At 44.3% G+C, this 22,609-nt stretch overlaps 1 protein-coding gene and 1 long non-coding RNA gene across 6 annotated transcripts in view; one reads left to right on the top strand and one right to left on the bottom strand.

The window, feature by feature from the left end:
- Positions 1-996: 996 nt before the first annotated feature.
- Positions 997-22,609, top strand: part of Sim1 (SIM bHLH transcription factor 1) — an 81,868-nt gene continuing 60,255 nt past the window's right edge. For 3 of the 5 annotated variants that reach the window (XR_007351640.1, XR_007351582.1, XM_015498299.2), the window contains exons 1-9: positions 997-1,333; positions 2,033-2,644; positions 12,341-12,423; positions 15,862-15,951; positions 16,469-16,577; positions 16,712-16,797; positions 17,465-17,664; positions 17,878-17,984; positions 18,730-18,877. Coding sequence is in view for 3 of the 5 variants with exons in the window: in XM_015498299.2 (XP_015353785.1) it covers positions 2,470-2,644; positions 12,341-12,423; positions 15,862-15,951; positions 16,469-16,577; positions 16,712-16,797; positions 17,465-17,664; positions 17,878-17,984; positions 18,730-18,877 (998 nt within the window). In the remaining 2 variants the exon portion in view is untranslated. Of the gene's footprint in view, positions 1,558-2,032; positions 2,645-12,340; positions 12,424-15,861; positions 15,952-16,468; positions 16,578-16,711; positions 16,798-17,464; positions 17,665-17,877; positions 17,985-18,729; positions 18,878-22,609 lie in introns of all 5 variants that reach the window. The other 2 variants (XM_048814170.1, XM_048814208.1) reach the window with 2 other exon arrangements.
- On the bottom strand, positions 6,708-10,054 carry LOC125620058. The gene is made up of 2 exons (XR_007351648.1): positions 9,772-10,054; positions 6,708-8,595 (listed from the first exon to the last, which is right to left on the bottom strand). It is a non-coding gene; the product is annotated as an uncharacterized LOC125620058 (long non-coding RNA).

Here is a 22,609-nt window from a genome sequence, read left to right as displayed (position 1 = left end):
TTTTCTTGTTGCTATCTGTTGTCTTTTCTCAGATGACAGAAAGAGAGGGCAATCCAAATTAGAGGCTCTCTAAACCATAATTTGTCAGCAACAATACTTGGGAGCGTTCATTTAAAAAGCTCCTAATGGGGAATTGTAGACATTTTAAGTTCAATTTTGTAGACTGTATCCTTCCTGTAAAGAATATTCACGTTGGGCTTTTATTTCTTGAAATAAAACCCAACAAAAGAGTCGGCTGATATTAAAGATAATGGATTATTGTGAGATATCTATCAATCACTTCTAACTCTATTTTGACCTGAAATGTAACCTCCTTTCTCCTAGTGTCCATTCGCTGCTTGCCATACGAAAAAACTCCCCCAACAGAGATTTCCACAGTGAGCAAATCAGCCACAAATCCGACGCATTTCGAAAAAGACACTCTTCTTTGGGAGTAAAGACAGGCATTGTATTTATTTCCTCTGGTGATGAATTCGGTGTCATTCTGGTTTCAGAGAAACGTGAGAGAAAATAAAGCCAAACATCGGCGCACGGTAGGGTCAGCGTTTGGGCAAACTGCTCAGTCCGGGTTACTATGGTCTTGCCTGCCGGCAACCTCAGCCTACCCGCCTGACCTCTGCTGCCTAGGGGTTGCAGCACACAGCCTCCAAGCGCTCCCAGCACCATTACGCGGGTGCGTCAAGCTGAGTGCTCAGACACCCGACCCCAGGGAGCAGGGATAGCACGGGTCGTGCACAACACCCAGCAGGCCCCAGAGGCCCGGAACTACCGTGGAAGCTTGGCAACTCCGACCTCTGCGCCCCGGTCTCATTAGGTTCCCGGTGGCCACGCGGGTGGTAGGACTGGGAGCCCAGACCTGCGGCGCGTGGGGGCGGTGCGGGGCGTTCTCTCGTCACTCAGCTAGATTGGCCAATGAACGCCGCGCCGCGGGGCGCATCCGGCCAATAGGAGGCGGAAAGACTTGTGAGTGGCATTGAGAGAGGGTGGGAGAAAGGGAGCCCGGGAGTGAAGTTGAAGCTAAGCCCCGTAAGCTGTAAAGAAGTTACTGGGGGGGCGCTTTCGGCTTCCAATTAGGAATAATACAGGCTTTGTAGCAACTACCGAGGAGGAGGATTCTTAAACCACCTCTTCCGTCCCAAAGCCGGCATCCTCCTACTTCTGTCACGTACCCCACCCCCAATTCATGATCAAGTGAAAGGAGCCAGGGAATGCTGTGCACCTCTCTGCTAGTGGGAAGCGGAGAGGCCGGCAGAGTTGTTTAGTTGGACCGTAGGCATGAGTACAATTAAGAGGTGGGCGTCTTCGCACCCTTTGCAGCCCTCAAGGACTGAAGGTAGGTAAAGCAGAAGACACCCTACGCCCGCCCAGCGGCGTCACAGTTCTGCGGCTGGGGAGGTTAGGCTGGGACGCCTCCCTCCCCCCCAGCGCCTGCGAAGGGGCTGTCGGTGAGTGTGCCACCTGTTAACCTGGCGCTCCGGTACCCCGAGTGTTACCGCCCCTGCTGGGCAGGGAGAGTCCTGGGTCTCTTCCCTTCTTGAGCCCCGAGGGGCTTGATGAGTAAGTGCTACTTTTTGAGAAACCCTCAGACTTGAGACCCACGTTAGAGAGGTAACCGAGCTCCAGATTTGCCAAGGTCGGGCCTGAAAGGCGTTTGTCCGCAGAGCTGTGGAGGAATTCTGATTTGCGGAAACCTGCTTTCCTGGGATGTGTGCCTGGCCTGGGCGCCAGTGCAGAGACCCAAGGCTGAAGATCTTCTGAGGGTCTTCAAAAATATGTATTTTGTTTTTTGGGCAGGTTCCCAGTGGGCTGGAGAACGTGGCTGACATGGGTGAGGGAACGCGAGCGTTATTTGCTGGGTGCTCAGTCTCGCTGCTCCTTTCTTTGTATCTTAAAAAACAATCAAAAATTACTGATCCTGGCTAGGAAAGCTGAGGCGCGCCGAGGCCCTTTCACAGCGGTTTTTCGGAATCGGGGCAAGGGTGTGACGGTGGAGCCACAGATCTCTTATGCTCTGATGCTGTTGTCTTCGCAGTGGTCTGAAAGAGTTACCTGGGATTCGTGTTCTGCATAAAGGGTCCCAGAGTCGCCTCGGATGCGATAGGACTGAAGAGCAAACGTCGGGGATTATTATGCCGATTTTCCAAGGAACGGGGTTCGCAGCGCTGAATAGAAGAAAAGGCTGGTTCCTCGGTTGCCCCGACAGCATTTGAGACCTAGGAACCTCAGGATTGCCCAAATTGCCGTGGATCAGCAACTTTCCTATTGTACACTTTTTCAAAGAAAATATTTTCTGTTCTCTGCGCTGTCCTTTTACTACCAGCACTACACTCCCTGGTGTAGACTTCAGCCTCTTCATTTAAAGTATGGCTTATGTTTTTGCCAAGTATGATATCTAATTGAAAGTTAATTTTTGGTTTTGGATGAATCTGTGGAGCTCACGTTGTAAGAAGAAAGGGGGAACGAGACACAATGAAAGAGAAGTCCAAAAATGCTGCCCGGACTAGGAGGGAGAAGGAAAACAGTGAGTTTTATGAACTGGCTAAATTACTGCCTTTGCCCTCAGCTATCACCTCGCAGCTGGACAAAGCATCCATAATCAGACTCACGACCAGCTATCTCAAAATGAGAGTGGTGTTCCCAGAAGGTAAGTGACTTTGCTGAAGGAATTTCAAAGCAAAGGGGGTAGGAACTTGCCAGACAATGAGCCTACCCCAGTGAGGGAGGTACACCCATATTTACTACATTTGTATTTTATGCAAAGGGAATTTTAGCCTAACTACTTGATTCAGCTCCTCGATAAACTCAAGGTTGCTTTTCCTTTTCCTAGTTCCCTCTACTTCCCCATTAATACTTTCTGTTCAGTCCATCAGATGTGTTTGGTTGGGAAGCAGCCCAACAGTGCTTTTGTCAACACTTCAGATACTGAGCTCAATTGAAAGTACTACTAATCCAAACATGACTTTCTTTTTTATTCCACTTGTTTGAATTGTATCCAGTAGAAAGCAGGAACACTGCTAGATTCTGCATATTTGCTAGATATGGATAGATCTACTTACATGTAACTAAATCAGATAATAATTCCTCTATATGTCTATGGTTCTGCAAGTGAGGAGGTATATTCATACAAATACATCCTGAATTTACCCAGTCTCTTGGCTGCCTATAGTAAATTTATTCTGCATTTTCAAGATATTCTCAAATTAGGAAACTAATTCTGGGACTTGGTGATTTGCAACTCTGGCCTTTACATTATCTGTAAGATACTAATCTAGTTTCAAAATACATCAGATTGAACTAAGATGGCTAGCCCACTTAGAAAATATCTTCTGGGTGGCAGGTTGGCAAATGGATCCTGGGAAAAATTGTTTTATAAGGCTGGGAAATTAGAATAGTTGAGTCGTTGACATAATTTAAAACTTATATTTAGTTCATCAACATTCACTGTGTGAGGCAGAGCAGCCTTCATATAACACTGTGCTGTAAAAAACTGTTTATACTCACTAGGGAAAGGACACTTCTCTCTTCCATTTACCCATTTACTCAAATTAAAAAAGGTATACAAAATATTTTACATATGTTTTTACTAGAAGAGGAAGATTTGAAAATGTAAAGGAGAGATTACTAGTCAAGCAAACAAAAATCTAGCAGAAAAAAAACCCTGTTAATTTACAAACAAAACTTCTTATTTGACCTCTGAAAGTTTATGTTGAATCATTATTTTGAATGTTTGGCATTTGTTGTTTTAAAGAAATAGTGGTGGGCAAGGAAATAGTCATTATTGGGTTTGGAGTTTCACTTTGCTTGATCTTGATGCAAAAGCTTGCAAAAATATGCGTCAAATTAGTCAGGGACCCTACAGGAAAACTTCCAAATTATAGTTCAATTCTACCCTCAAACTACATGGTCCGTTCCTCTTAACGTGGTTCCTTGAACAGTTCTCCTCATTTGACCCTGGAAACCACAGGAGGAGGGGAATCAAAGCTTTAAGTAACTGTAAAGTTTTTTAAAAGAAAAAAAAATTAAAAAGAGGGAGGAACTTTATGCTAAAAACCACATTTCCCATTCAAACTGTGCTGAGAATTGCTGATGGGAAACTTATCGTTATACCACACTGTCTTCTGTTTTAAAAAGAGATCTTGTTGTCTTTTATACTGTCAGCGCCTACTTTATAAAAATAAAGCTATTGCGAACTCCGCTAGCCGCGCAGTTCCTAACAGGATTATTAGCAGTGATTTGTCAGCCCCTGCGGTCTCAGTGGGTTCCCTTTCTGCGTGATTTCTAGCCGGTCTCGTCAATTATCGATGCCAATGTCGCTCGCTGTTTGATCAGAAGCAGCATATGGTGCTGCTTGTGGGGCTGCGAGTAATCGCAGGAGGAGAAGAATAGCGGGTCGGCGTTCCCGGGCAGGCATCAGGCGGGCACTGAGAGCCCAGGGAATCGTGTGGGCCAGGGACGCTAGCCTGCTTGGTACAGACCCCGGGCAGGGGCAAGCTCCGCCAGAAGGAGCTCGGGGCTGTTTTTGGTGACTGTTTTTGTTTTGTAAGAGAGCAAGCTTTCTTGTTTAATTAAGTCCTACCTCCACAAATTATAAATCACGTTATAAGTAAATAGGAGGGACAAAAAGTAAATTCTCATAGGCAACTTCTCGTTATTTATTTTATTTTTATTTTTTTTTTAAGAGAACACGGGCGAAGTCTCCCGCTGGAATACCTTTGGTGGCAAGGCCAGTCCCCTCTGGCTACTTTAAAGGGCAATTGTGCTTTCTTCAGCCAACCCCCCTCACTTCCTCCAGAGTCCCGGCCCGGCCCCTCCCACCTCTCCCTTCTATGGGTGAGTGTGAGTTTATGGGGAGGAGGGGATGGACGATGTGTGAACTCTGGGCACATCATTTATTTCTCCAGCTACTGTTGAGCTCATAACTCACCCACAGCCTCCACCCGATGAGTTAAGACAGGGTCATAGGAACAGCTGGCTCCTAGGGATGAGGTTTTAATTCTGAGAGTGCATGAGCTTCAAAAACTCAAATGCGGCCCTTCAAAATATTAAAAAAGAAAAACAACAATAAATAACAACAACAACATATCAGCTTTCAAAGGAATGAAATAGTGAAAAGCCTTAGAATTTGGCACAACCTGCAGGGGGTGCCCAATTTGGGTTCTCCCTTGCCTCAGAGAAGCTGGGAGGACAAGACTGAGGTCCAAGGCAGTGAAGGAAACCTTTTCATCTTTATATGGTTGTAGCTTTTCTTTTTTTCTTTTTCTTTTTTTTTTTTTTTGTACTGGTGACTGAACACAGTGGTAGGTTTACCACTGACCTATACCCCAGTCCCCATCCTGGAACTTGTGATCCTCCTTCCTCAGCCTCTGAGTCCCTGGGATCACTGACTTGCATCTCCATATCCAGATGGTTGTAGTCTTCTTTAGTGAGACTAAATGGAATTTGAAGATTAAATTCATCCTTCTTATATCAGTCTTGAAACCATTCTAGCACATAGTAGACCCTCAATAAATTTTGTTTTAGGGATAGTTATTTTACCATGGTAAATATCCCATTACACATGGATTTTTGTAAGACACTCTCAAATAATTATAAATCTGGTGACATAGCTATAGGCATAATGATATTGTAAAATTTGGGTTTTTTTGTTCATATCACAATTCATCTATATTACCCTACAATGCACAGACCCTTTCTATAATATTCATCTCTAGATTGAAATCCCTAATTGTATTATATTTTTTGAAGCAGAGAACTGAAGAAAAGAAAGAGGCTCCCATTTCCCACGTGCGTCGGTGATTTAAGACTGTTTTTCTTGCTGCTCAAAATTAAATTAAATGAACAAATAAAATTTCCCCATACTTATTTTTTAAAGGAGAAAAATAATTAAAATATAGGTCATTTCCTTTCCAATCTTCCCTGCTAAGTGTAGTTTTTCACTCAAGAGTCTATTAGCTTTTATCTGGTGGCATATTTCAGCTTTTAAACTTATTTTACCTGAGTAGAGAAATGATAGAGGGGGAAATGATAGAGAAAAGAGGATGGGATATGGATATCCCAAATAATTAAGAATAAGCATTAGATTCCTATGTTGAATTTGAGATTTAATAGTAAAAAAAAAAAGTAAAAAAGAAATTCTGATAACATTATTGTGAAATCATTAAAAGCACATATCTTCTGACTGATAATAATCTTTTCTAAATAGTCTAGAAAAGGAAAGATTGAGGCATGTAGAAATATATAAATTAGGTGCTATCGAAGCTGGAAAGACAGGATAAAAAAAGAGATGTCTTGACCTTGTTTGTGTGCTAAATAGGACAAATTCAACTAAAAAGAAATACATATTAATTATCCATCTATAATGCAATTTTACTGGGCATAGTGGTATGTGGAATGAACTTTGAAGGAATCAGATATGTTTTCAAGTCTATAGCTGTTCAGTCTAGGTAATATTGCCCTGCCATTTCGTTGTCAAAACCTCTTTAGAAAATAAAAATAATCACAATTGAAATTAGTGAGTGTTCAGGAAAGAGAGGATGAATAAGCAAACCTCCACAGACCCTTTCTATAATATTCATCTCTAGATTGAATCCCTAATTGTATTATATTTTTTGAAGCAGAGAACTGAAGAAAAGAAAGAGGCTCCCATTTCCCATGTGCATCGGTGATTTAAGACTGTTTTTCTTGCTGCTCAAGGAAATGATTGAGCATTAAGTTTCCATGTTTATTTTCTTACAGAAGTTTTTCTCATTTAAAAGCCTTTAAGCACAGTTTATGCTCTACACTGATTTTCTCCGTTTGATTCTAGTTTTGATGTTGACTTAAAATGTGAAGAACTAAATTTTGTGCACAGCATTTGCAAGGCAAATTTATTTGCTAGAAATTGTAGGTCTAGCCACTGGGGTGGTGGTGGGGGAACACCTTTTTTTTTTCTTAAGGAGACAGATCACTACCAAAAAATAATAACATGAAAAAAATATAAAAAACAGGTATCAGAAGCTATAGTGATAATTTCAAATAAGGTATGATCATGTACTTGAAGCTAAAACAATACTAAACTTACAGAGTAAAAAACCTGATTTCTACAAGAGTTGTTTTTCAGTTCTAGGGAATCCCGGCAGCTTGAAACTTTTCCTGACAAATGGTGACACAGAATACAAAGCCACGGATTCTTGCTGCATTTCTCTATAGGTCTAGGAATTTCTAAAAAAAAAAAAAAAAAAAAAGAGGTTCAGACTCTTATAATATTAATGATTTTAGTGGGTTATTCATTGCCAGTCTTTGATCCTCGAAAATTTAAATTTTATGTGAGGAAGAGGAACCCCAATTATTTAGGAATGGTCCTGCTCTTCTGAGAATACTAAAACAATGTCCACAATGAAACAAACTTTCCTCCTCAGGTACCCCCACACAGTAGGCGACTACTGTGTCTTTATGGCTCAGGCTAGGCTAGGGACAGCTACTACATCTTCGCGTGTGTCAAGGTCTGAAGGCCCAAGGCCAATTAAGTTGGCATAGTGAGTCCCATTCTCTCTGCAGTGGCCCAGCGCTGGGACTCTAAACAGTCGCCCCATTCCCTGTGCCGGGTCAGGTGTACGGGTAGCCCGGAATGTCTCCGCCGGGTGTCTGGGGCAGAGGCCCTGCGTAGCGCTCAGAGTGCTCCTGTGTGCCCGCCACCCTTTCTTGCTGCCCGGGCACAGCCTCAATGACTGGCGGTTGTCTAGATCTGAAATAGAAATTATGTCCAATCTGTCCGGTTCCGGGAGGGAAGATTCCGTGCACTTGTAGAGGATCTCAGCTCAAGTAGAATCGAAGTGGAATTCTTCTGTCCTTTGCGGCTCTGCCTTGCAGGAGCGGGCCTCTAGGGAAGTGGCATCGCCAAGTCCGGCCGCTCTCAAAGGCCCAAAGACTTGGGCGACTCCGCTTGACATTTTTCAGCCACCATGCAGGACACTCCCCAGGTATTTATACCCAGTTTTAGTCTGAATCTTGTCGAACCCTCCCCTTCCTTCGTTTTTTGCAGTTTTTTGTTCATTAGCAGCCGGCTCAGACGTGTCGGCTGGCAGGCTCAGTCCCGAAAGGAAAGCCTAAACTCGGAGGCGGAATGGAGCATGACAAGGGCGCAGAAAGGGTCAGCTCTGTGACCATCCGGCTTCATCCCACATTTACAGTAACATTAGTGGCTTCTCAGGCGCAGCCGCAGAGCGTCTCTGGCCCCTGAGCGGCAGGCAGAGGAAGGCAGGGCACACGGATTGCAGACAGAGGGTAGTCGCACATTGTGGGGTCCCGGGGAACTGGTGCAAGACAAGGCCTGGCAGGGCACGGTCATCGACGCCCTAGGGAGCACTGCCACACTGGGCGGGTGGCTTAGAAGGGCCCCTGCGCTAGAGCTGAGGGAGAGGGTGCACGTCCGTTCCCAAATCGACCTTCTGCCCAAGGACTGATCCAGGAGTTCTGTCTCGATGGGAAGTGTCCGTTCTCCGTCTCTGTTCCCCAGAGAGTCCAGCCGCGGAGGCGCGGGGAACCCCAACACCAAGGTCGCTTGGTACCTCTAGCGGAGGAATGCTAGGATTTGCGTTCAGTAATGATGCACAGGCTCTGCAGGATAAACAGGCTTTGGGATTTCCTCCCTGGTCCAACCTTCTCCCCCTCACCCTCCGCCGCGGTTGACCCAGGTAGCTTGGACAAATGACTTGGGACTAAAAATTAGGAGTTGTGCCTTCCAGGGCCTTTCCAGCCCCAGTCTCTAGGTTGTGGTCAAATGGAGGGACAGCGTCTCTAGTTTATGCATTTATCCCCTCATTGCCTAAAAGGCATATCTTGATCCATGGAGTAGATAGTGGTCCCGGGAACAACTACAAGGAGGAGGCCTTTCTGTGGCAGTATAGTATGTACAGAATAAAAGAAAGAACAAGCTCTTTTCTTCCACCTCTTCCTGTCACAGTGAAGGCGGCAATGATGCAGGGTCTGTAATCTGTATTTTGTCAAGAGTATGAAATTCATTCGGAAGGAAAACCTCGATCAATTTATTTTTGCTGCTTGCAATAACACAGCTGGATGATGCTTTGGGCTCAGCTAGACTGAGGCTCATCATTCATTCGCCAAGAACGGGCCTAAATGGTGCCTGTGGGATTAGGTCAATTTTAGTGGATCTACTTCGCCTCATTTGGTTACTAATTGGTTTCTTGTTTTATAAATCGAAATCTCATTTTCAGGAAATTACAAAACCCATGCAGTCAGTCCATTGAGGTAATCCTTGGGTCAGGGGGTATTTAAATGGAAATGGCTCAACCGCGCACCAAGGGTAAAGCAACAGTGAAACTTACCGGGGTTTTCACATGAAATGTGAGCTAGCCCTTTAGATCCATAATAGGTACATCCCTTCTAATGCTACTTATGTAAATATGATAAACCAGACTTTAAGGAAAGAGGGGGGCCTGGGAGAAGCAAAATTTATCTGCTAAGGTTAATGTGGCATATCTTGGAAATCTTCCAAAATAGATTATGTTTTCCTTTGTCTTCGGCCACTTTAGCTGGGGAAAATCCTTTTGTCTAAAACCCGATTTAGTTATCGCCTCCCTCACAGAGCTCCTTTTCTCCTTTGCAAAACCCTGTTCCCTCGGCCTCACCGAATTACAAGAGAATCTTTAGATCTTGTTCCCACTGTAATCCCGCCGCAAAGGGAGCTGGTTTCCTCCTCATTTTAAACAGACAATCAAAGGATTTGCGAATTTTCTGCGGTAGGTCAAGTGCAGAAACGAAATCTCAGCTTACTCCCTCGCCAACTGAAATTGGGTGCCGGAACGCGCGCTGAAGGCAAGAGGCGAGGGGGTCCAGGGAGAGGGGTCTCTGGCCCACTTCGAGACTTTTGGAAAGGAGGACCCTTGATGCGGGCTTGGGGAAGTGTCCTCTGCACCCCAAAGGGCGAGTTCAGTCCTGGTATTACGTCAGGGAAGACCGACAGGTAGACGAGGGTAGTCAGTTCCTTATAAAACATTAACCCAGACTCAACCGTGTGACGGAGATTTCGACGGGAAACAAAAAGAGAAGGCAATGCTCCGTGAAAGCAAAAGATTCCTTAAAAAGGTGGTGGGGGTGGGTGGAAGAGTGGATAAGGGAGGGGGAGGGAGGCCTCTGTTAACCCGCACCCGGATGGGCTAGGTTTATTAACCTTTGGGAAGTCTTATTTTCCCTCGTAGGAGCATAATAATAAGGCCGTAACCCGACACAAGAAACAGTCGAGGCTGGCGCCGCGAGTCCTAAACCAGTATTCCCCCACCCCCACCCCCAACAGCCCAGCCCGGGAAATCTTCAGATCATTTGGGTAGGGTAGGCGCTCCTGGAGACCAACAAAATTTTACATTGAAGACGTTTGTTGGCCCCACGCACAGGTTTCCAACACTTCTGGGGGCTTCGAGTCGGTCTCCCCACACAAGGAAGACTCAATCCACCGGTAAAGTGCAGGAGTGTCCGCCCTCCGCTTGCGCAAGGGGTTTCAGGACTTCTCAGGTCCAAGGGCGCTCACGGGCGGCGACACCTGCGTCCCGGGCACTCTCTGCAGAGTCCTTTTCCTTTACCCTGTTAGCCTCCGCAGTCAACTCGTTCTGACTCTTCTTCTGGGTAGGAATGTCTGAACAGAGATTTAAAAGAAAAGAAAATGTCGTGCCAGATATCAAGGAGAATAGATTGGTTGAATCCTGAGGAGCGAATGGGAAGGAGACAACACGAAGGGATGTTTACAGGTGACTGTGACGGGGACCTCCGGGAATGGTCCAGAAGAAGGAAAGAAACCAGGACAGTGGAGTCACTCTGGGGAGGGAAGTTGGGGCGGGCTAAAAAGTCAGGAGGGGTCAATCTGCACGAGGGAGAGAGAGGAGTCCAGTCGCAGGCAGGGAACATCAGTGTTTACAGAGCGGTGGGGAAATCGTTAGATTTATTTAGATGTGCAAACACCCAGAAAGACCCTATTTGAGCTTAAGGGGCGTTCAGTGTTACTCGTTGCCAGGATTTTGATCGCTTGCTTAGGAAGCAGCTCCTGGCCAACACCTTAAAAAAAAAAAAAAAAAAAACCTAACTCTTTGTTTTGTTGTGAAAGATTCTTCCCAGCGCCACATTTAGAGTGTTTTTGTCATTGTGTGTTTTACCTATGTGCTCCTAATGAAGAAGGTCATCTAAAAAAAAAAAAAAAACCACCACCACCACCAAAAAACCATGTCATGTTAAACCTTGTACAATGATGTAAGAATGAAAGGACTTCACTATCTAGTTGATATAATTCCACAAGCAGCCCGATAGAGATATTATCTATAACACATTTAACATAGCTCTGCCCAAGTTTCTTCTGCCTTTTTATTTTTTTCTGTACACAGGTAATATGGTAGACTATTAATTTTTAAAAAAATCAACCATGAGAGTCTTCAAGGTTTGCTGTTTTAGGCATCACCATAAAAACTGGCAAAGCCTCCAAAGATCTTAACGTGGTAACATAGAGGAGATGAATGGACTGTCTTTGTTAATAGGAGATGGTACCTGACAAGTAGAGAACGAAATTACTTTCTATGTCAAGAATGCAACGAAAATATTGCTAAGAAATTGTTAGCACCTCAAAGTAACCGACTTCAGGAAAGTCCCCCTCCCCCTTTTGGAGGCGGAGCGGGACAGGACTAGGGTGTGTAAAGCTGGGGCTCCGAGGGAAAACGAAGATGAAGGATTTCGAAGGGATGCTGGTAAGCGTCAGACTGAAAGTCAACCGAAAGCTAAAGGATTTTTTCGAAGGGGATTAAAGTCAGATCCAGGGGAGGAGAATGTCTAGAAAGTCCCGCAGCCAATCAGAAAGGACGCCAGGGACCAGATGAACCTGGCCAGTTTTTTCGGGCCACTTTGGGGTCAGAGGTTCCCTATGTGGGGGGACATTCTCCGGCTCTTGATAAGGACGATGATGAAAACTCTGGGCGAGAAATGAGTGTCCCTCGTCTCCTTAAACAAACTAGTGAACCTACGCAAAAGTTATCGCCAGTGTGTGATGTCCGGGGCTTCTCTAGTGCAGAGGTCCCTTGAGGTCCTGCCAGGAGAGCACTCCAGGAGAGCAGGTCCTAGCTGAGAAACCCGGTTCCCTCAGGCCAGAGGCTGACTTCTGCTAGGAAACCCAGGGAGGGGCCAAAATTTGTACTCTGGCATAACCTCTTCCCAACTGTGCAGGTTGGGTGGGGTTGACTGGGAAATAATATCAGGGGGTTCTTCCTCTTGCGCTAATGTGTAACAAACCACAAAAAATGCGAACTAGTCCCAAACTGACACTCGGGCTGGGATTCTGATACTAAAGTTTGTTTCTATGTCTTCCCAGGGCTCGGTGAGGCGTGGGGCCACTCAAGTCGGACTAGCCCCCTGGACAACGTTGGCCGCGAACTGGGCTCCCATCTACTCCAGGTACGGACACGTGTCTCCCAGTGGCTCACATCCTTCGAGGTCCCGGTTACCTGGATGGGCCTCCGCTTTCTTAAAAACTAACTAAAAAAATAAAATTTAAAAATCCATTCTGAGCATGGCTCTCTCAGCCTAACAGCATCTCCAGAGTTAGAACTAAAGCTCTTAACTGGGTGAGGATGGGCGAATGGCGCCTCGCCAGGCTGAGAGGGAGGCAAAGTGGCAACCAAGGCTTTGGGTTTGGAAAATAGCCCGGCAAGTCTCCATCAGGGTGCTGAGACCAAGGCAGGGGGGGCTTCTTTTGTCATCTTTCCGTTACTGGTACTGGAAGCCCAGGGCCCAAGCCGCCAAGACAGAGCTGCAGAACCATCTGAAATGAAGGATTTTCGAAGGAAATAAAAGGAATCTGGTAGAAATGCCTGTCTGTGCTTTAACCTACACGTTGCGATTCCAGCTGGGTCTGCAACTTCCTTGTAGTTCCCAGGCTCCCCCTCGCCCCAGGCCAGCCCAGGCTCTGGGTTACACACATACACACCCCCAGGTAATGAGTTTAACCAATGTGAGGTGCCCATTACATTGTTGTTTGCAGTGCACACTGTTTTAAATTGCCTGTTGCCGGCTTAAGTCGCAGAACAAATATTTTAAATAATAAAACTCCCGATGGCATTTTTAGGTTTGACACTTGTCCCCTACCCCACACCCTCTTTATTATTATTCAAGTCCACTGGGAGTGGTAGCTTGGAACCTAAGAAGTTTAAGGGAAGCCGGCAATTCTTCCTCCAGGACCCGAATGAACAGCAATCTCTCCGAAGGGTCCCACAGCCTTCATGTTCCACTAGTACTCATACTCTTTTTCATCAGGAAACAAGAGATTTTAGTTGCACTGAACAAAGAAAGGGTATGAGCTTTTCTTCGCTGGCCTGGCTTCCATACTTTTGAATTGATCTAGAAAAGGTGCTGTAATCCCCTTTATTTCAACACCTTTCATCAGATGTCTCTNAGCCCAGTTCGCGGCCAACGTTGTCCAGGGGGCTAGTCCTACTTGAGTGGCCCCACGCCTCACCGAGCCCTGGGAAGACATAGAAACAAACTTTAGTATCAGAATCCCAGCCAATCTCTTCTGGCAATATAAACAAGATAATGAAACCCCCAAACAATCCTTCACCCCTTCTAGCTCTTGCCCAATCTCTCCTCTTTTTTTGTTTTTTACCCCAAACTTCTGGTAGGATTGACTTCCGTTCCATTTCAGTGGCTCACTCCCTTCCCCATTTGCTCCAACATCCCTGCAGTCTGTCAGCTCTTCTACCCTTTAGGCTCTACAAAGGCCCCACCACATTTTGATATTAAGAATTAGATGCCCCCCCCCTTTTTTTTATCCTCTCTCAACTTGTTCATCCTACAAAATAGGAGGGTCAGGGCTGGGGCTATAGCTCAGCAGCAGAGCGCTTGCCTAGCATGTGTGAGGCACTGGGTTCTATCTTCAGCACCACATAAAAATAGACAAAATAAAGGCATTCTGTCCATCTACAACTACAAAAAATTAAAAAAAATAGGAGAGTCAATTGTATGTCTTCAGAAAGCCCTTTCGTCATAGACTTTACATTCTAAGAGGAGCCTTAGAAACCCACACAGGTGTACTGCATATGTACCAGGTGACAGGTGCTGTGGAGAAAAATGAGAGGAGGGCTCTGTTTTAGGGTCACAGTTTAAAATGGAGATGATTGAAGCAGGACTAAGAAGGTGACATTTGGGCAAATACCTTTAAGGAGGTGACACTGAAGACGTAACATTCTCCTTTTTTCTACAATGTCTGTAGTAGCTTGATTTCCCAGATTTCTCTCCCTCTCTGACTGCTCCTCTTTGATTTCCCCACCACTGTCTGTTTCACAAATGATGTAGTTTTCAGAAGGTTCTAGCTGTTTCTTCTCTCAATGCTCCACAGCCTCCTGGGTGATTTTAATCAACACCACTGCTTCAACTCTTCTCTCCACATGGCCCTGCCTATTTTATCCAGATCTAGAGCCCCTCCTGAATTCTAGACCTTTATTTCCTACTAACAACTAGACACATTTAAGTGGAAATTGTAATGTCCCTGAAGCATCTCCAAGACAAAAATGCATATTGCTCTGGCCCAAACTTCTTTTTTTAAAAAAAATATTTATTTATTTTTTTAGTTGTAGTTGGACACAATACCTTTATTCATTTATTTTTATATGGTGCTGAGGATCCAACCCAGGATCAACCGCTGGGCCACAATCCCAGCCCTCTGGCCCAAACTTCTGCTTGTACAAAATTCACTGTTTCTCCAAATTTCAGTCTTACTTAATGTCCTTACTTAAACCTGAAAGTCAACCGGAACTCTCTTTCTGCCATCAATTAGCATGAAGTTCACAGCCAGCATCATCTTTAAATTAGACTCTCATCTTTCTTCATTTCTTTTTTGATCACTCAGTTTCAGACTTCACCCATCTCTGCTGCAGCTATCTGCTCCGATCTCTTCACCCCCATTCCTTCCTTCCTTCTGTAGTCATTTCCAAGATTAAAATAATACATCTAAGTGTGTTATTTTCCTGCTTAGAAACCTCTGTTGGAATCCTAATGCCTATAAGAACAACTTCAGATTCCTCAAATTGACATTCTAAATTTCAAAAATTCATTGTGGGTGTACTTCTTCAGCTCCACCTGTAGTACACCAAACACGTCACTTCAGAATACATCTGATTCATCCTCCCACAAAGTCCCTGCCTTTGCCACATTTTTCCTTCTGCCTAGGATGCTCTTCCTCCCTTCTCTAGCCCAACCTTCCTTTCCAAAGTTCTGCTCAAACATCGACTCCTATAAGGCATCTTTGACTCCTCTTCTCTCATCTCCTAAATCCCCCTTTCCTATACTCTGTGCCATTGGCCAGCTTTATTTTCTCTATAGATTTCAGACTGTCGGTTCGTCCATGTTGACCAGTTCAGTAGGGACTGGATTTTTCCCAAACCCTGCTATTATTCTTTTCATGTTATAACAATGTCCCTCAGAGCCCTTCAAGCCTGACACAGAAAACCTCTGGTTCTTTCAGTGACTATCACCCCAAGAACCTAATCTATTCTGTGATTTACCTCCAGAATTTTTGTGCATGTCTATTACAAACATGTTTTCTTTGTCCACTTTGGTATAAATCCTGAGCCTATGGGGCATGAACATCGTCCACAACTTCCTCTGGATCTCTTCTAGTGTGGTACATGCTTCAGATGCTTACAAAATTGGAATGAATGAAAAAAAAAAAAAAAAAGAGGGGGCTCTTGTGACTGGTTCTATGTCCTGTTTCCCAACAGTCTCTCTCTATCTCTCTGCATTTCTGTCTGAATATTTCTAACTTTTGCCTTCCCCAACCCCTGCATTTCAACAGATGGCCCAGAGGCCTCTCCATTCACTCTATTTCTGCCTCCCCAGACCCTGGATGGCTTCATCTTTGTGGTGGCCCCAGATGGGAAGATCATGTACATATCAGAGACAGCCTCAGTTCACCTGGGTCTTTCTCAGGTAGGTGAGTGGTCTACACTTCCAGCCTGCAGTGTTTACAGCCAGCGTTGGAAGCAGGAGGGGTGGGGCTTCTCCAATCCTTTTATGTCTGCATTTCTGGGATAGAGACTTCTCAGCTGATGGAGGGATTCATTAAACAGGTCTCAATCTTCTCATTCCTAGACTTCCCTTATCCATTAGCTTCCACCCAAAGCCCAAACAATTGCTACTTTTTTGAGGTTTTACAATAAGCCAGATACTGTGGGAAGAGATTATATGCTTATCTTTACCAGAGCTGCTGTTACTACTACTAGTACAACAACAACTACTACTAGTTATTGTAATTATCTCACAGATAAGGAAGCTGAGGTGTACATAGAATGCAATAGGTAGCAAGGGGCAGAAATGAAATCAGAACTCAGGGCCAATTGCTGGCTCCTGTTTTCATGGTCCAACAGACCCCCTCCACCACCAAGTTTTCAGCTTCTTCATGGGACATTCTGCTACTGCACAGACGATGATACTCCCGTCTTTACAGGTAGAGCTGACCGGAAACAGCATTTATGAATACATCCATCCTGCCGACCACGACGAGATGACCGCAGTGCTCACCGCCCACCAACCCTACCACTCTCACTTTGTACAGGGTAAGGCAGACACGTGTCTGCGATGCTTAAGCCCATGGCGGTCAGCTTGTGGGTTTTCCCAAGTTTGTCGTGGCTGGAACCGCCCAGTCGCATGTCTCATGTCCTGATCTTCCCTCTGCTCCTCTCTCTCTCAGAGTATGAGATTGAGCGCTCCTTCTTCCTGAGGATGAAGTGTGTCTTAGCCAAGCGGAACGCTGGCCTCACCTGCGGCGGCTACAAGGTAAGTGGCTGAGGTGAAAGATTGACACCCAACAGTGGATGGGTGTCTTTGGATGGGGCGGGACACAAGGGATCTGCAGCGTCTGAGAGTCATTTCCACATCAGGGACCGCTCCTGCGTGAGCTGCACGTAGTACGTTTGTTTCAAAGAGCAGCGGGTCCAGATGCTCTATTAGTCACCCAGCTGTATGAACTACTGGGGATGAAGCTTAAAGACTAGGTCTGACTGACCTAGCACTCCACAGCCACGGGGCCTCTCAGAGATGGGTCTGAAGAATCCTGAAAACCTCTGAAGTGGTGGGTAACCCTTGGTGGATTCCTAGGAGTTTAAGCCTAGCGCCAGATTTTGACCTCCAAAGAGGTTAAGAATCAGAGCTTTAGCTCAAAGCTGTGGTTCTCAGGTTGAATGCGATTGAACATCCTAAGACGCTAGGGTTGGTGGAGGTCTAGGCATCTTCATTTTTACAAGCTCCCATGTGAGTTCAGTTTGACCTGCAGTCACTCTCTTGAGACACTTTAGAGTCCTATAACTTTGGACCCCTTACCAGAAGGGCGTGGCCCAGACAATGTTTCTGGCTGAGTAGTTTCAACATGTTTCAACCCCCTCCTCATCTTTCTGGGGCTCTTCCTGAGTGTGGCTGAGTCTCCCGCCCTCCCACTCTGCCACAGGTCATTCACTGCAGTGGCTACCTGAAGATCCGCCAATACAGCTTGGACATGTCCCCCTTTGACGGCTGTTACCAGAATGTGGGCCTTGTGGCCGTGGGTCACTCGCTGCCTCCTAGCGCTGTCACGGAGATCAAGCTGCACAGTAACATGTTCATGTTTCGAGCCAGCCTGGACATGAAGCTCATCTTTCTGGACTCTAGGTGGGTGGGCAGGACAAAAAAGGGCTGTTTCTAGTGTAATGGCAACCCTTCTTAGCCAGGGATAGATTTCCCTTGATCTGAATGAGCCCATTCTGCAGATGAGGCAACTAACCAGGTTCTGCGAACTGAGGGCGGGCACCCAGGTCTGAGACTGTGTTTGGTCGGGAGTTGAGGGCACCGGGGCACTCATCCCACCCGAAATCCTCTCCACAGGGTGGCGGAGCTGACAGGGTATGAACCTCAGGACCTGATTGAGAAGACCTTGTACCACCACGTGCACGGCTGCGACACTTTCCACCTGCGCTGCGCTCACCACCTGCGTAAGGAACCACTCTGCTCTGCACCCAAACAACCTTGGCGGCTCCCCAGGGTGGTAGGGAGTGGGAACCTAAGCACACGCAAACCGACTGACGGAAACCCTCATCCTGGTAATGGCCCTGGTGGTGCGTGAGGCCCCAGAGAGGGCCAGCTGGCACACTGGGCCTCATCTTGTTTCTCTACCTTACACCCGTCCTAGCAGTGGTGAAAGGGGCACTTCTAGTCGAAATATCTTCTATTGTTATGCTTCACCACCTGCAAACATCACTGAAGTTGTGAACAAAAACCGAGGCTGTTAACTTTCCTAACCTGCATGGACTCTTACAGAAGTTTTCTGATATTTAGGGTTGAACCCAGGACCTTGAGTTCGCTATGCAAGCAAGTGCTCTATCACTGAGATAAATTCCCAGTTCACACCTCGGCTTTTCATATAGTTTTGTTTGAGCTTAATTTCCCCGGACTGGACTCTTCCTTCCATAGTTAGGTGAATTCAGGGAAACTCCCAACTTTATATGTTCCCCCCATTGCTAAAGGTGCAGACATCCGCCCATTCGCATGCCTATAAAGAGTACCTGGGGTCTTGATTCGATTTAACAGGGCCATCAATTGGGAATTTGCCTGTTGTTTCTCCCTCCTGCCAGGCGCAGTTATTAGGGCCCGCAGGGGGTCCGCACTCTTACCACCTGGCATTTGGGACAAGTCTGGGTCAAGCTGATTCACCACAATTTGCCTCTGTCTCTCCATCAGTGCTGGTGAAGGGGCAGGTGACCACCAAGTACTACAGGTTCCTGGCAAAGCACGGCGGCTGGGTATGGGTGCAGAGTTACGCGACCATCGTGCACAACAGCCGCTCGTCCAGGCCACACTGCATTGTCAGCGTTAACTACGTCCTCACGTGAGTGCAAGCCTGAGACCCCTTCGACCACTCCGGGGGACTCTGGTCTCTGAGAGAGAGCATGTGGTGGGCACAGCCTGGTTAGGAGAGACTGGGATCATCTGGGCATTCGGGTTTGAACCCTAAGTGCCGGCTTCGCTGGAAGGAGGCAGGTCGAGCACTTTCATCTTCCCGAAGAGGCTTTCTTGTTCTTTTCTAGAAAAAGATTTAGAGGTTCTTCCATCGCACTCCGTATTTGCTTTCTTTTCTTTCTCTTAACCTTTTAAGCGAACTCTGCATTAAATAAAACTTAATGCAGCAGAAAGAAAAAAGAGAGAAAGAGGACAGGATCCAACGTTTGGAGCCATTTATAGTTAAAAAACAGGACATCTGTTTCACTTTTTCAGATCTAGGGTTTGAAGTTCTTAATTTTAACCAGAGTCTCCAATCAAAGTTAAGAGTTCTGAGAGAGTGTTTCTTTCCCTGAACCACAAAGGGGGCTTAAGTGACCAAGAGGATATGACTTTAACTTCCAGGAAGCCAAGAGAGCCAATCATAAGCTGCAGGTCTTGGTGGGGCACCCCTCCTGGTCCTGACCACTTCACTGGGTGAGGAGCTAAGCTCTGGGTGCCACCTGCGGGTGCGACCCATTGGGCAGCTGCAACAGCCTCTTTTGAATCTATTCTTATTAGAAACCATAATCCTTTCTGGTTGCTGTTGTGGCCCTTCAGTCTGATCACGTGGTGGGGTGTGCACCTCCTGAGGAAAGCATGTTATGTTCTGTGTAATGTTTGTGAAAGTGGAATTGCTTAGGGTTGAAGCCTTTATAAAGAACCCTTTTGTGTATGCAGTTGCTGAATATTGTTTTTGTTGTTGTTGTTTGGTTTGGTTTTGGTAGACATTGAAATTCTTGTGATTTTTAGGGGACCTCAGAAGTTCTCTACTTGAGAGTGTTGACACCAGATAGTTTTGTCTTTGTGGTGGGTTAAGGGGTGCTTTTTGGAATACAATCAATGAGAATTGGATTCATTCCACATTGTTTTAGATTGCCAAATTAAAAATGTAGTAGTTGGAAATACTATGCTTGCATTAAAACTATTTGCTCCGTGCCCGGTTTAATAAGAAAAGTCAATTCAATAGACTTAGAAAATGAATTTGGTGTAGGTGAGGTTTCAGTATTCAAGAATAATAGCTTGTTATTAAGAAGACTCTTTTAATTTCTCTCATTTTAGTAAATAGTGTTAAATATTATTAAATTTTTGCAATAGCAAGAAAACTGTACTTCAATATAGAGCGGAAAATGTACCACTATTTTGGGTATCATGAAACAAAACCATTTATTTTATGAATGTAATTTTTCATATTATTAAAATAAACAAGAGAAAATGGCAATGCATAACTCATAACATAAGCCACTCTGAGCAACAGAAGTATTAGAGGGTGAAAAATTATGTCTGCTTACCATGGAAAGGAAATGGACATTCTTTAAGAAGGTGCTTTGTATGTCTGAGACATCACAAGCATTATACATACACTCAGTCCTCTGGTGGGTGCCTGTGGTTAGTAATCATTCTTTATCAAACAGCAGGGTATATAGTCACACAGACCCCTATAAATGATCTGAATGCAAGTTAGACCTCCCAATGGGTAAACTTAATTTATGTTTGGAGTCATTTTGAAATATTCTGTTTTGTTTTTCCAGTGGGTAAGTGTTCTTTTTTCTTCTGTTGACTGTGTCATTCTTTACACATTTCCTCAGAGCTGCAGAATTAGACAATCAACTTTGTATCAGATTAAAAAATATGTAATGAGGACAAATAAATGATTTACGGAAGGAAAAATAGTATGGCACACATTTATTTTTTGAACATTCTGTATCTTTGAAAGAAAATAGAAATAAACACACAGAAGCATGTATACACAAGCCTACAAGATGATAAGCTGAAATTGATTACTCTTTATGAGTCTCAGCCCCAATTCCTTGTATAAAAATTCTTAGAACATTTTTTATGGCTGCAAATGCAGAAACTGCTTTGGATGAAATGTCATCAAGTGGCTCTGTGTGTTGACAGGATTTTCATAATGAACAGGTGCAGTTTGTTGGATGTGTACATCACACATCTGGCTGGAAGTTACTAATTTACATTGTCTTAGCAAATTAAATAGATGGCTATTGATTCTCTATGGTACTAGCAAACTACCACATACATTTGTTTTTAGGAATACTGCTCTATGAAGTTAGAGAATGAAAAGTAAATTCTTTCCAAATACACCACCTCAAACAATGTACTTAAAACTGCCAACTTCTAAATACTTTGACATACAAAATGTTTCCATATTTAAGCATTTTAATAGCACACATTTTGAAAGAATTTTTCATGACATGAAAGTGGAGGGGATTTTAAATAATAATCATTCAAATGAAGAAGATGCGGTGTTTTGGTAGAAACTACATTCATAAGAAACCCTTTTTTAATAACTTCCTGTGGATAAATTTGTTGTTGAAGTCAATATTATGTGTAAGAAAATTAGTCATTATTATTTAACAAAAGCAGTAATGATTAGAAATATTTAGTAGCCATGTTTTTTAATAAGCAACTGCATTAGTGCATATAGGAAAATGATGATTTTAGAGGCAGGTGGTGATTGCCCTAGTGCTTTTTAATTCCTTCTCCTCCTCCCCCTCCCCCTCCTCCACCTCCACCACCTTCTTCTCCTTCTCCTTCTCCTTCTCCTTCTCCTTCTTCTTCTTCTTCTTCTTCGTCTTCTTCACCATAATGTATATTAAGAATCTGGAGAGGAGAGAGAAGTCACTATGATGAATTTTCTAAAATTCTCTTAGTTTCTGTGAAGCTTCTGTAGCTCTTCATAATGCCTCTTCCACATGCCACCCCTGCAATCTGAGCAAAAGACTGACCAGTTCATGATTTTCAATAAGACACACATATTCTGGTAGCTTTGTCTTCCATATAAAAAATCTTCTTATAAATTAGGAGTGCCCACAAATTTTGAAGTGTTAAATATGATAGGGCCTTCTCTCATTTTTAAGAGGACAAGTGATAGAGACTGATTAGTAGTTGATGTTGGGGAAAGTCCAGAGAGTGTGGAGAGTAAAAGGAAGGTATAACATGTAAAGACCTGAGTAATTTTCTTGAATCCATATTTTCTTGATTTTAATTTGAGTAGTAATTGTTCATAAACAGTTCAGATGGAAAATATTAGTATTTAACATGAAGAAAATTGAAAATAAACTATGAAAAATAATTTCTAGAGAAATAAGAGTATTAGTTTTCTTTATGCTTTTGGAATTTATATATGTATATAATTTACATATATAATAAATCTATCCATCTATCTATCTATCTATCTATCTATCTAATCTATTTTTGTACTGGGGATTGAACTCAGTGTACTTTGCCTCTGAGCTATATCCCTAGTTTTTTTTTATTTTGAAGTGGGGTCTCACTTTGAGATTGGCTTCAAACTTGAGATCTTCCTGCCTCAGCCTCCCAAGTGGATGAAGTTACAGGTGTGCACAGGAGTTTTATGCCTGCCTGGCTCAGACTTCATACGTTTTAAAAATAAGAAATATTCTTACATTATTTTTTTCAGGATAAACCAAAACTTCTATTTTAAAATATCTTAAAACTTATACATCTTTAAATATAAAAGTTGAAAGTCTAGTACAATGAATATCCATGTACATATCATCTAGTTTCAACAAATGTTAATGTTGGCTGTATTTTTTTGTCT

The sequence above is a fragment of the Marmota marmota genome, unplaced genomic scaffold (assembly GCF_001458135.2).
Source record: "Marmota marmota marmota unplaced genomic scaffold, marMar, whole genome shotgun sequence".
NCBI lineage: Eukaryota > Metazoa > Chordata > Mammalia > Rodentia > Sciuridae > Marmota > Marmota marmota.
Note: the sequence above shows the minus strand (reverse complement) of the source record. Positions and strands in the feature narration are given on the sequence as shown.